The sequence below is a fragment of the Neophocaena asiaeorientalis genome, unplaced genomic scaffold (genome assembly GCF_003031525.2).
Source record: "Neophocaena asiaeorientalis asiaeorientalis breed wild unplaced genomic scaffold, Neophocaena_asiaeorientalis_V1.1 scaffold933, whole genome shotgun sequence".
Taxonomy (NCBI): domain Eukaryota; kingdom Metazoa; phylum Chordata; class Mammalia; order Artiodactyla; family Phocoenidae; genus Neophocaena; species Neophocaena asiaeorientalis.
Window position 1 is genome coordinate 234,017 of NW_020173211.1, and position 12,670 is coordinate 246,686.

Here is a 12,670-nt window from a genome sequence, read left to right on the forward strand (position 1 = left end):
TTTTCTAATGTTTTCAGGATGATCTTGTTTTATTTCCCACTGTCAGGAGTGAAAGCAGGGTCCTGGGTTCCCTTTGCTTTACCCCATATCCCAGGTCTAAAACTGGCTTAAAAAGGTTATGACAAATATAGCTCTGTAATTATATTTTGGGAAGAAACTGTGACAAAGAGAAAATAACACAAGTCCTGACTGTCTTCTCCTTCTCTAGTTAAAAAGAAGCTACTGGTAGGGCTTCCCTGGTGGCGCAGTGGTTGAGAGTCTGCCTGCCGGTGCAGGGGACACGGGTTCGTGCCCCGGTCTGGGAAGATCCCACATGCCGCGGAGCGGCTGGGCATTATTAGTCATGGAGCCACTGATCTGAAAAATTATACCACTTCCTGGGCCAGAACCACTGTGCATGACCACAGAATACTGTACAATCTCATATACAGAGAAAATTTTATTACTGAAAAGGTCACACAAAGTTTTTGTATACAAAGTTAAAAAATGTGGAAAAGTTAATATTTACAACCTTTTTCATACAGTACCTGATAATTTTCTTTTTAAGCTTTAACAGAATGTTAAATAGAGAAAAAAAAATAAAAGTATAAGGAAACCTTGTTCAAGGAATAATAGTCATTGGAAACAAAATTAAGAAAGTTCTTTAATATTTCAAAGTATGTTATATGAAATACATTTTATTCTGTTTATCAGGACTACATTTTTTTTCATTTGTTTGGCACTAACACTTCTAGCACATTTCTGAATGTTCAGCAAAATCCTATTTAGCTGCAGAGATGAATTCTACATGATGTCTGAGAAAGATACTGCACAAATGCAAAGGGTCTGTAGTATTCTAAATGTTAAAAAACAAAAGTTAAAACAAAAGTATAAGCAACTGTAAATGGTCATACAAACATAATCTTGGGTGGTCATGATATATTAAAAAAAGGAAATCAATTGCACTTGGCTTAATTTATAAAGGAGTAACGTTTCATCTACTAATCCTTCAGGACATTTTATTTTAAAAAGTCAGAAGGATCAGCCAGCAGCATAATATTATCAACAGTGGACACTCAGTAAGCACCTTATTTCATCTGCATAATAGATCTGTGAAATTCCTAAACCAACTAGACTTTATAAAATTCACACACTGAAGATGATAAGGTAGAGTAAATGGATTTTTTTAGTTGAATTCCCATTATAACATCTTTTGGTGTATCAACTATTTTTTATATTATAAAAGAACACTATTTTTCAATTTTCTTAGAAATTCAGTGTAAAAGCTACCAAAGCAGTGCTAAAATAAGGTACTGGAATAATGTAATAAAAATATTTGAAAAGACTTTCCAGGATTTCTAAAAAAAGCTCAAAACATATAAACTTGTTTTCAAATATATAAAAAAAAGATACAAAGGTAAGTTTTAAATACTTCAGCAAAGAAAAATCTTGATTTTATACCATAAAAGTGAAATAGCATAGTACAACTTAAAATACTTTTAACAAGAGTAGAATCTTCATAAATAGAAAAGGAAGGTTCGTCTAATACTCCCTCCTCCCACACCACTTAAAAAATATCATTAACCTGCACATTTCCCTTTTGGGGGTATACTGCTGTCAATTAACCTCTATGTGAAATGAATCACATTCTCAGAATCTATTGTTTCCAGTGTAACAGGAGGCAATGTAGCTTTAAGTGCAGAAGAAGAATATAACAGTGATTCTTATGAGACAGTGTACTGTCACCTCCAGTGTAACAGGAATTCACTTCTTAGTAACGCGATGATCTGGTTTTCAAGTATCTGAGTGACCACCAGTGCCCTGCTCTTTTCCAACTCCTGACGCTGAGTGAACAAGCAGTGATGTGGAGCCTTTGAGGCTGCTTGGCTCTGAAGACCTGGGAACATGCAAGCTGTTGCTCTGCACTGGGCCAGTTTCAGTGACATCACTCTTTGGAGTCACCCTAGGTAAAAGAACAAAAGCTGATGTACATACACACCAAAGCACAAATGTGATGCCAGTTGTCCTCATAATTGCTGTTTCTTTTTCCATGAGTTTTACTCCCAAGCAGTATCCACTTTTATCAGAAATAATTAACTCTTTATGTATACTCTTAACTCCTCAAAGTACAAATAATTTATTTTCAAATACAATTTTTTGCTAACTTCAGAAACTTCAACAAGCACCACCCATGTGTGGGCTGAGCATGGTGTCTCATGGGGAATAAGACAGCTTGATTCCTGCCTTCAGTTTAGCAAATTTTTTATTGATTTCCTACCATGGATTGGACACCGTGTAAGAGGTTGGGAGCACAAAGATGAGTCCGACCTCAGCTCTGCCTTCGAGGAGTTTACAAATCTAGTGAAAGATAAAGGCATGTATCTAATCATACATAATCCAGTATGCAAAAGCTGTTGGAGGTACATTTGGCCTATTTGGGAGGAGATGATGTAAGACAACCTTGGCTAATTTGATATTTACCTGTGTTTGGATCACCTATGACCATTCGGAAAAATTAAAGATAATGTCAATATCCTTTCATGTTCAGAAAATAAAAACATTTTATAATCATCTTCATATAAAATGACAAATACCTTTTATTTATTTTTTTCTGCATCTATTGAGGTGATCATATGGTATTTATTCTTCAGTTTGTTAATATGGTGTATCACATTGATTGATTTGCGTATGTTGAAGAATCCTTGCATCCCTCGGATAAACCCTGCTTGATCATGGTATATGATCCTTTTAATGTGCTGCTGGATTCTGTTTGCTAGTATTTTGTTGAGGATTTTTGCATCTATATTCATCAGTGATATTGGTCTGTAATTTTCTTTTTTTGTAGTATCTTTGTCTGGTTTTCGTATCAGGGTGATGGTGGCCTCATAGAATGAGTTTGGGAGCATTCCTTCCTCTGCAATTGTTTGGAAGAGTTTGAGAAGGATGGGTGTTAGCTCTTCTCTAAATGTTTGAAAGAATTCACCTGTGAAGCCAGCTGGTCCTGGACTTTTGTTTGTTGGAAGATTTTTAATCACAGTTTCAATTTCATTCTTTGTGATTAGTCTGTTCATATTTTCTTTTTCTTCCTGGTTCAGTCTTGGAAAGTTATACCTTTCTAAGAATTCGTCCATTTCTTCCAGGTTGTCCATTTTATTGGCACAGAGTTGCTTGTAGTAGTCTCTAAGGATACTTTGTATTTCTGCGGTGTCTGTTGTAACTTCTCCATTTTCAATCCACAGGCCGCAGGACTGTAGTTCCTCTTGCTTCTCTTTATTTTATATATATATATATATATTTTAATGTATTTATCATTTATTTTTGGCTGCGTTGGGTCTTCATTGCTACGCGCAGGCTTTTAGTTGTGGCAAGTGGGGGCTACTCTTCATTGTGGTGTGCAGGCTTCTCATTGCAGTGGCTTCTCTTGTCGCAAAGCATGGGCTCTAGGTACGCGAGCTCAGTAGTTGTGGCTCGCGGGCTCTAGAGCACTGGCTCAGTAGTTGTGGTGCACTGGCTTAGTTGCTCTGCGGCATGTGGGATCTTCCCAGACCAGGGCTCGAACCCGTGTCCCCTGTGTTGGCAGGCAGATTCTTTACCACTGCACCACTAGGGAAGTCTGACAAATACCTTTTAGACAGTACTATAATGTAGTACTAATCGAAACTTAATGGCCTGTATTTTATATGAATCTTAAACATTTCCCTAAATATACAAGCAGCTGTTAACAATTACCACAGAAATGAACATTACTTTTCTATTTGAACAATAAACATCAAAGGGTCTTCTCAATGCTAAGAATTAAACTACAAAATAGCATTATAGGCAAAACCCAAACTTCCTTGGATTAAGTGTATAGACATGTCATCTCAAGAATGCTTTCTTTCCAGATATGTCATGCTTTAATGAAAAATGTGCAATGCAGTATTCAAAAGAGTCATGGTTTAAGATAGCAAAGTCCAAGCTCACCTTCCTTCACTCCGTGCACTTTCAGACACACTGCTCTTATCATTCACATTGGCTGCCTGGCCTTTCCCGTCAGTCTGTTCCCCGCAGAGTTTGGAGCTGGATGCTGCTGGGGAGGCAGGTTCCTCACAGTCCTGTTCTCGTAATTTGGAGGTGCTCGCTCCATCTGCTCTCACCTCTCTCACTGATGTTTCTGGTGAGGTTTGTATTTCTGTCAAAGTTTCTTGTCCTAAGTAATCATGGTTAGTGATTGCTACTGCAGAAGTGCCATGATTTGCTGTAGCTCCTGTGCTGGTTCCCATGGATTTGGAAATGACCTTCAGCTTATGTGAACTTGGTTTGTAGTGCTTCTTTTTGTGTTTAACTTTAGAATTGTGCTTTAAGAAAAACTCACACGACTCCTGTAGTACTCTTCGACTTTCACTGATTGGACTGTAAGAAAATCCAAGGAGAGAGTTTACTTGATAAATGTTAAGTGTTATAACAGAAATCATAAAGCATATCACATATCTTGTGTCAAAAGTCCTAATTCATTAAAGTTACGATCTATATGATTTACATTATTTATAAAATCTGGGATTATAAATACTATGAGATATAAGTAGACTGCCATGAAATGAAATCTTTTTGTGCATACACTGTTAGTTGCTTTTGTCAGCATAAAGAGTAGAAAAAAATTAAATAGACAAAATCAGAAGATGAGGGCAAGAAAACTCAAACCAGCAAAATGTAGGGGAGTATCTGTATGTGTATCATATATAAATATATCAAATATGAAAGTAAACCAGAGAGAAAGAACACAGAATATAATTAATGGTCTTTGTTTAAATGCAATTGTTTTCTTTCTAACATTCAAGTTATAGCAAGTTATTCTGAAGTTAATGTGGGTATATAAATACAGGATAGAGATATAATAATAGTTCAGTTAAATGCAATTCTTCAGACTTCAAAAATTTATTTGTGAAAAGGTTCTGAAATTTTTACCACAAAAAGAGTTCATTAATCAAACCAATTGGGAACAGTTTAAAAAATTCTATACTACATTGTTGATTGTACACAATGTACAACATATATAAATAACAAAATGAACTATTTACTCATAAATGTAAATCTACTATATTGTTACAGAATATTCCATAAGCTCAAATTTTTACCATCTTAAGCAAGGCAAATAAGTGACATGTTAAGTGAGTATTATGTGTAGTAAAATTTAAAGGTAATGATTGTACATCACATTTGAATCGTACTCTATAGACTGCCTTACATATATTTGACCCATTTCATCTTTCATCATTGATAAAAAAGGATAAAATTATTTAAAATTCTGAACCCAAAACAATGAACTTAATGATAGCAGTAATAATACTAGATATATTAGAAGCCATGGAAAGAAAATGCACTTTTTACAAACTTTTCATTCATATTTCAATAGAATAGTACATGTCAAAGACTATCGTAACAAATGCTAAAAATAAAGCATATCTCTCCATGAAAAAGATTTCAACTTGAAACAACAGTTGACATAATGAAACTCCAGTACAATGATTTGGTATTTGATCTATTTATTTTAAAACAATGTCAGATAATTCAATAGATTCTTACTCTTTCTTGCGATTTCGTTTAAAAAACCCAGCCCATTCTGTGCATGTCTTTTTGCTTCCAACCCAGAAGACAGCAGAGATGCCAACAATTAATGTCATCAGATATTTTATCATAAATAAAGCCAACTCTGGTCGAGTTTCTGTTTTGGCCTACAAAAAAGTAATGAATAAGAATTTTAGTGATACATTTAAAGTGGAGAAAAGTCTATACAGTCAATGCAAAACTTGAACAAAAAGTATAAATCATTTTGTCTTATTATGAAATGTTAGATATAACATAATATGAAAAGTGCTTTAATTGTAATATAGAAGTTCTGAACAAAGACCTTTTATCAAAATATATAGCTAGAAAGGGAAAAATACTTATTAAATATATTTAGGAAGGACGTCTTACATCTTGGCTTGATATCTGGCATTTTTTTCCCCTATAAGTACAGCAGCTTCTTATAATTGCCAAAATATCTGCCTCTCAATATTTATCTTTTCCTTCACTATAATCTATAAAAAAATACATTTAAACTCATTATAACAACATACTTTATGCATTGTTGATGTTTTATTACAAAAACTTAGAGCAAAATAAGTATCAGTAAAATGTAAAAATGTGAAAATTTTGTAAAAATTAAATCATACATTTCTTTCAAGCATAAACTTTCAAATATTATTTTTTAAATGTTACAAGTATCAAAATACTATATATTATGCATTATATCTTGCTTTTTGCACTTAGTAATATTTCTTGGAGACCATTCTAGAGCACTTCATTCTTTTTAAAGGCTGTTCCATTGTGTGGATGAACTATAATTTATTCAGCTATCCCTACTAATAGATACTCAGGTTACTTCCAACCTATTGCCATTGCAAATAATGTTGCAGTGACTATCTTTGTATGTATATAATTTCTCACATTTGTGAACAGAGCTGTTGATAAATTCCCAGAAGGACAGGATCAAAGAGTATGAGCATTTTAAATGCCAGATATTATCAAAATGCTTTCCATAGAAGGTTGAACTAATTGAACAGCAAAGTCTAGAATGTGTATTTTGCCAGTTTCATCAATACAGTGGTTATAAAACCTGTCATAAGCAGACATATAATTTTATTATAACTTTAATTTGCATCTGTCTTATAACATTTTTCATATGTTTAAGAACAGCTTTTTTATTTTCCTTTTTTGTGACCCCTCTATACATTCTTTTCTCATTTTTATATCAGGTTGTTGGTTTTTTTCTTATTGATCTATAGGAACTCTTTTTAAATAAGGAAATTAGCCCTTCAATTGTGATGTGATGAGTGAATAAATCCCAGTTGGTCTCCTGACTTTGATTATGGTGGGGTTTTTTGCCATGCAGAATCTGAAAAAAGTTTTTTCCTTAGTCAAATTTAGCAATCTTTTCTTTTATAGCTCCTGCATTTTATATCATAAAGTCCTTCCCCACTATAAGATTAGAATTTTCTCACTTTATCTTCTAATATCGTTTCTTTCTTTACATGAAACGTAATCTTAAAAAATCATGTATCTTGGGCTTCCCTGGTGGCGCAGTGGTTGAGAATCGGCCTGCCAGTGCAGGGGACACGGGTTTGAGCCCTGGTCTGGGAAGATCCCACATGCCGCGAAGCAACTAGGTCCGTGAGCCACAACTACTGAGCCTGCACATCTGGAGCCTGTGCTCCGCAACAAGAGAGGCCGCGATAGTGAGAGGCCCGCGCACCGCGATGAAGAGTGGCCCCCGCTTGCCACAACTAGAGAAAGCCCTCGCACAGAAACGAAGACCCAACACAGCCAAAAATTAAAAAAATTTTTAAATAATAAAAAATCATGTATCTTAAACTTTTTAGTAGTATGTAACAGTTGCCTTCCCCCCCTAGTTTGCCAAAAATACTGAGGAATCTAGGAGACATTTAATACAGCAGTATCACTTTAAGGGAGCTCGCTTATTAATCATATAGTGAAAACAGACAATGGATAACACACTATGGACAGGATGTAAGGCAAGTAAAACCATTATCCCCACATATCAGTATGTAAAATAGATTTCACTGTGTTACAGTGCAGTAATTTTCTAGAATATAAATTATGTAAAATAATTCAGCCCACACACTGTTTGATCTGATACACTGTGATGACATGACAGCACTCACTCAATATAATTAGTTAATACCATATATAAATATTCAAGAAAATATATAAAATCTATTAAAAACAAAGTTTCTATTTAAAAAAACTCAACTAAAATGCTTTAAGAGATTTTCTATTTTCAGATATTTATTTTTTTAATCTTAAAATCACCACTTTAATCCAACCAGAAGCATCAGAAACATATGAAACGTATTTTGTTTTAATTGCGCGTTTTGTCAAGAAATGACAGGGTGGTTTCGGCATAAATTCTGTTTTTATAAGCATATACAAGCAAAGTATAAGATGATATATACCATTTTATTATAAACTCAAATAAGGGTTTCCCCAACTAACTGAAGAATTAAAAACAACTACTTCTCTCTCTCTCTCTTTTTTTTGGCTGCTCTGTTCGGCTTGCAGAATCTTAGTTCCCCAATCTGGGATTGAACCCTGGTCCCCTGCAGTGGAAGCGCCCAAGTCCTAACAACTGTACTGCCAGGGAAATCCTGCAAGTTACTTCTCTTTTTCTCCCTATGACAAGACCTGTTCCTCTGATTCTGTTCTGCAGTACTATTCATTTGCCTTTGCAATCCAATTTAATTTTTAAAAGAATAGCTAAAGGAGGCACTTTACTATTGTAACTGAAGCTAAAACTTCAGGAAAGAACTTTTGGGACACTTACCCTAGTTTCAACTGAGGCGTAGGGAACAACTCCCTCTGTCTATTGGATTTTCTCACCTGAAATCTAATTTTATGGTCATGACTAATTCAAAGATATTTCCAGGGAACATTTGCCATGTTAAAATTAAATAGTGAAATAACACAAATGATAGGTTTTACCTGGTAAGGACATGGGATGTGGTATTGGCGACAATGGTCAGAGACCCAAGTTATCTCCCAGGTTATCCTGTTCACTTGCTCATAGACGTAACATCCAAGAAGTGTCACTAATGGCACAAGATACAGGCCACTGAAGACTCCAATTCGAATCATAAATTTCTTTAGTTTCTCTTGGTTCCGGCCATCATGTTGTATAACTTGTCGAACATGGTTTAAGGAAATAATGCCAGCTAAAAGAAGAGAGAGCCCAACAAACACACAAAGGCACAGTGGCAAGAGTACAAAGTAGCGAGAGGCATCCAGGTCATAAAGGCCGACAAAGCAAACTCCACTAATATTGTCTCCTTCAACTTTGTTCATAGCAAGAAGCATAACGGTCAGAAAACCTGGTATTCCCCATGCAACAGCATGAAACCACACTGCTTTCTGTTCAATGGCTTCACAACTCCATTTTCTCCCAGCAGCTAAGAACCAAGTAATGGTAAGAATCACCCACCACACGGTGCCAGCCATTGTGAAAAAATACAAAAACATAAACAAAACGGTGCAAGCCTTATTTTGAGAGCCTAGAACAACTGTGTCACCAAGTTCTAGTTTCTCATCTGCCTTATTGCAGGCTGTGCTATTGCCTAGCAAGAATCCAATGAAGTACATAAGAGATACAATGCTGTAACAGACAGAGTAATATATAATTGGTCTCTCAGGGTATCTGAACCTTCTAACATCAATTAAAAAAGTAAGGAATGTAAACAGAGTTGCACAAAGACAAAATATTGAAACTATTCCAATAAAACTTTTTGCAAACTCTAGCTCATCACTTTTAAAATACATGTTGGGGCATGGAGGTGCACATTGGTCAATTCCCAGAAACTTATAGCCTTGTCCCCCAGAAGTCTTAAGATGCCTTGGACACCAAAATCCAATGTCTCTTTGGACTTGTTCTGTTTTCTTGTGAGGACTGAGAAACTCTGTGTGTTGATCAAAAGTTACAGGAACAGACTCGTCACAGTATTGTAATCTGTAAAGATTTTAAAAAATAATACGTGAAGTTGACATTTTTGAGTCACTATTTTAATACTCTGCTTTCCAACTATAAGATATTTCCTTATGCATTCGTAACTGATGGGAAGACATATGAGCTTAAACAGGTTACAGCTTTAGAGCTGGGGAGAAAGTTTTGAAGTTGACTAAAAACTTGTAGGTGCTAATGAGGCCCCAACACACTAACAAATATATTAAGTATCAGGCAAGTGAACATGAAAATTCCCTTACTCAGAAAACAGTCAATTAATAATTGTTAAATAAAAAAAAAAAAAATAATAATAATTGTTAAATAATTTCTGGTTTCAAGACTAAGTACTTAAGAAAGAATGTATCTTGATTGGTATTCTTTAGACAAAAAAATGCTGGCTTGTCTGTTTAAGCATTTGAAATATGTCTTGGGGAAATTAGTTTTTATTTTCTAGCGTCCATGAGCAAAGTAGATCAGCCACATAGTAAGGTGATGACAACTAAAATGACTGAAATGAGATCATTTCCCGGATGGAGAGGACAGAGTTCAAGTGATATCTAAGTTCATAAAGAAGGGCAAGAAGAGGAAGGCCGAGGACCAGCTTAACTCACATCACCATTTTGTTGCAGTGTGGCTGTTTGTCTCCCTTGTTTATGGGCAGACCGGAGAGATAGAAAGGGATATTGCTGTTTTGTGCAGAACTTTATCACTGAGTTGTCTCCACACACCAGAATTATTTTGGAGGATCTACATAGTTTAGAAATTAGTGGAGGTTTTTAAGGAGAAAGCATTTGAAATATGCTTTAGATAAGAATAGAAAATAATAAAACATATGCCCATAAAAACAACACAGATGTATCTACAAGCTTTTTCAAAAGGTGGTATGTCAGTTTTGTTTTATATCTTTTTAAATAAAGCAATATAACATTACACATACAGTCTGGACTCCTTTCTGGTCCTATTCTCTTTTCTCTCTCTTCCAAAATATTCATTACTACAAGTTCAGTTTTTATTTCTCCTCATGCATTTTTAAATATTTTACTATGTTATTTTCCAACTACAATGTTTATAGTATTATTTTACACGTTTTGAACTTTATATAAATGACATTGTGCTATATACATCATACTTTTTTTTTTACTTACGCTATAATTTTTAGATTTATCCATATTGACAGATGTGGGTCAACTGCATTCATCTTAAAACTGTATAGTAGTATTCTAGTGTGTAAGTACATCACAATTTACTTATCATTCTTACAGTGGACTTTCAGACTTTTTCTCATTTAAAAAAATTACGAATAATGTTACAATAAGTATTCTTGCATACGATTCCTTGTTTGTGAAAAAGTTTCTATAGAAGGGTAACTCCTAAGATGTATGGCATGAGCATCTTCACCTTTACTATGTACTAAGTTGTTCTGGAAAGTGATTAGGTATCTACCAGAAATGTATGAGTTCCACAAGGGTCTGTAGTTTCTTCAGTCTACAGATAAAGAACAAAAAGGGAGGCACCTTCCTTCCCAGATTTATTATATGAGGTGTCTTTATGTTAGTAGAATATTTCAAATTACAAGCTCCCAACATCTAGAGAATAGGAGATAAAAGTAATCAATCAAGACAGATGCAAAAAGGTCCATGAATTGATAATAAGGCCCATTTCTCCCCAGTTTAGGGCAAAGGCACCATCACACATTCTCACAGAACTATGCACCCTCACTTGTTGTATTAACACAGTTGTAATTTTTGCATTTATTTTTATGATTATTGGATTACTCTCTGTTCCTCCCACCCCACTGTGAGTTCCCTGAAAACAAGAACCAAGTCTGGTTTTGCTCACCACTGTTTACAGTGCTGATATATAGTAAGTGCCTAACATATATTAAGTGTGCAGTAAAAAAGAACTATGCACCCTCATTTGTTGTATTAACACAGTTGTAATTTTGCATTTATTTTTATGATTATTGGATTACTCTCTGTTCCTCCCACCCCACTGTGAGTTCCCTGAAAACAAGAACCAAGTCTGGTTTTGCTCACCACTGTTTACAGTGCTGATATATAGTAAGTGCCTAACATATATTAAGTGTGCAGTAAACAGCTGCTGACTTAAATAATGAAAGCCTGTCACTAATATTTTGGAAAATTAATACCAATATTGAAATATCATCAGTAGCTTTCAGCTGAAAACATAATTTACCTGTCACATTCAAGTTCCTCAGGCCATCGGATCCCAAAAGTGTCCATTAATTTTTTGCAGTCAGAATACACTTTCTCACAAAATTTACGACAGGGTGGAACCACATCAATTTGCTCTGTGCAGGTTGGTACAAAAGCTTTGCAAAGGAAAGTTTCAACATTTGGTGAACATTCCAGATTTGCAAGAGGAAGAAAAAGCTATTAAGAAAAACAGTAAGATAAGGTTAGAAAACATTTTAATATAACAAATGAATTTTTTGGTATATACTTTTTCACTTAGTCTCCAAAAGAATCTTTAAATCCCACTCTCAATATAATCAAATTTGAGGAGATAATTTTGTTTAGTTAGACATAAGAACCCTTAATACACAGTGAAATATTATTTTATTCAACTATGCATTTTTCAAGAAGACGTGCTAAATCAAAACAAATCAAAAGTATGAGTTGACTGCTAGATGAAATAGATCATACAAATATTTAATATGTAAATATATGCTGAAATACCTTAACACTTTACTGTGCATTCTAGAGAATAAAGGAATGTTTGGGGTGGAGGGAACAGCATGAAAAAGGCATGAGGATCACAAGAACATGGAGTATTCAGGGCAAGAAGTCCAGTATGACTACAAGATAAGGTCAAAGAGGTGAAGTCAAGGGCAGAGTAGAGAGAGATGAGACTGGAGAGGTTCTCTGGACCTGATCATAGAGAGCACGGATGACATGCTAAATTGCTTGGATTTAAAAATAACGAGTGGGGGGCTTCCCTGGTGGTGCAGTGGTTGAGAGTCTGCCTGCCGATGCAGGGGACGCGGGTTCGTGCCCCGGTCCAGGAAGATCCCACGTGCCGCGGAGCGGCTGGGCCCGTGAGCCATGGCCGCTGAGCCTGCGCGTCCGGAGCCTGTGCTCCGCAACGGGAGAGGCCACAACAGTGAGAGGCCCGCGTACCGCAAAAAACAAAACAAAA

At 35.4% G+C, this 12,670-nt stretch overlaps 1 protein-coding gene across 1 annotated transcript in view; it reads right to left on the reverse strand.

The window, feature by feature from the left end:
* Nucleotides 1–465: 465 nt before the first annotated feature.
* The window catches only part of FZD6 (frizzled class receptor 6), a 34,493-nt gene continuing 22,288 nt past the window's right edge, over nucleotides 466–12,670 (reverse strand). Inside the window, exons 3-7 of the mRNA XM_024745023.1 lie at nucleotides 11,708–11,904; nucleotides 8,500–9,517; nucleotides 5,542–5,690; nucleotides 3,943–4,371; nucleotides 466–1,942 (exon numbers count right to left, since the gene is read on the reverse strand). Of these exons, the coding sequence (XP_024600791.1) occupies nucleotides 1,774–1,942; nucleotides 3,943–4,371; nucleotides 5,542–5,690; nucleotides 8,500–9,517; nucleotides 11,708–11,904 (1,962 nt within the window). The 3' untranslated portion in view covers nucleotides 466–1,773. The remainder of the gene's footprint in view (nucleotides 1,943–3,942; nucleotides 4,372–5,541; nucleotides 5,691–8,499; nucleotides 9,518–11,707; nucleotides 11,905–12,670) is intronic.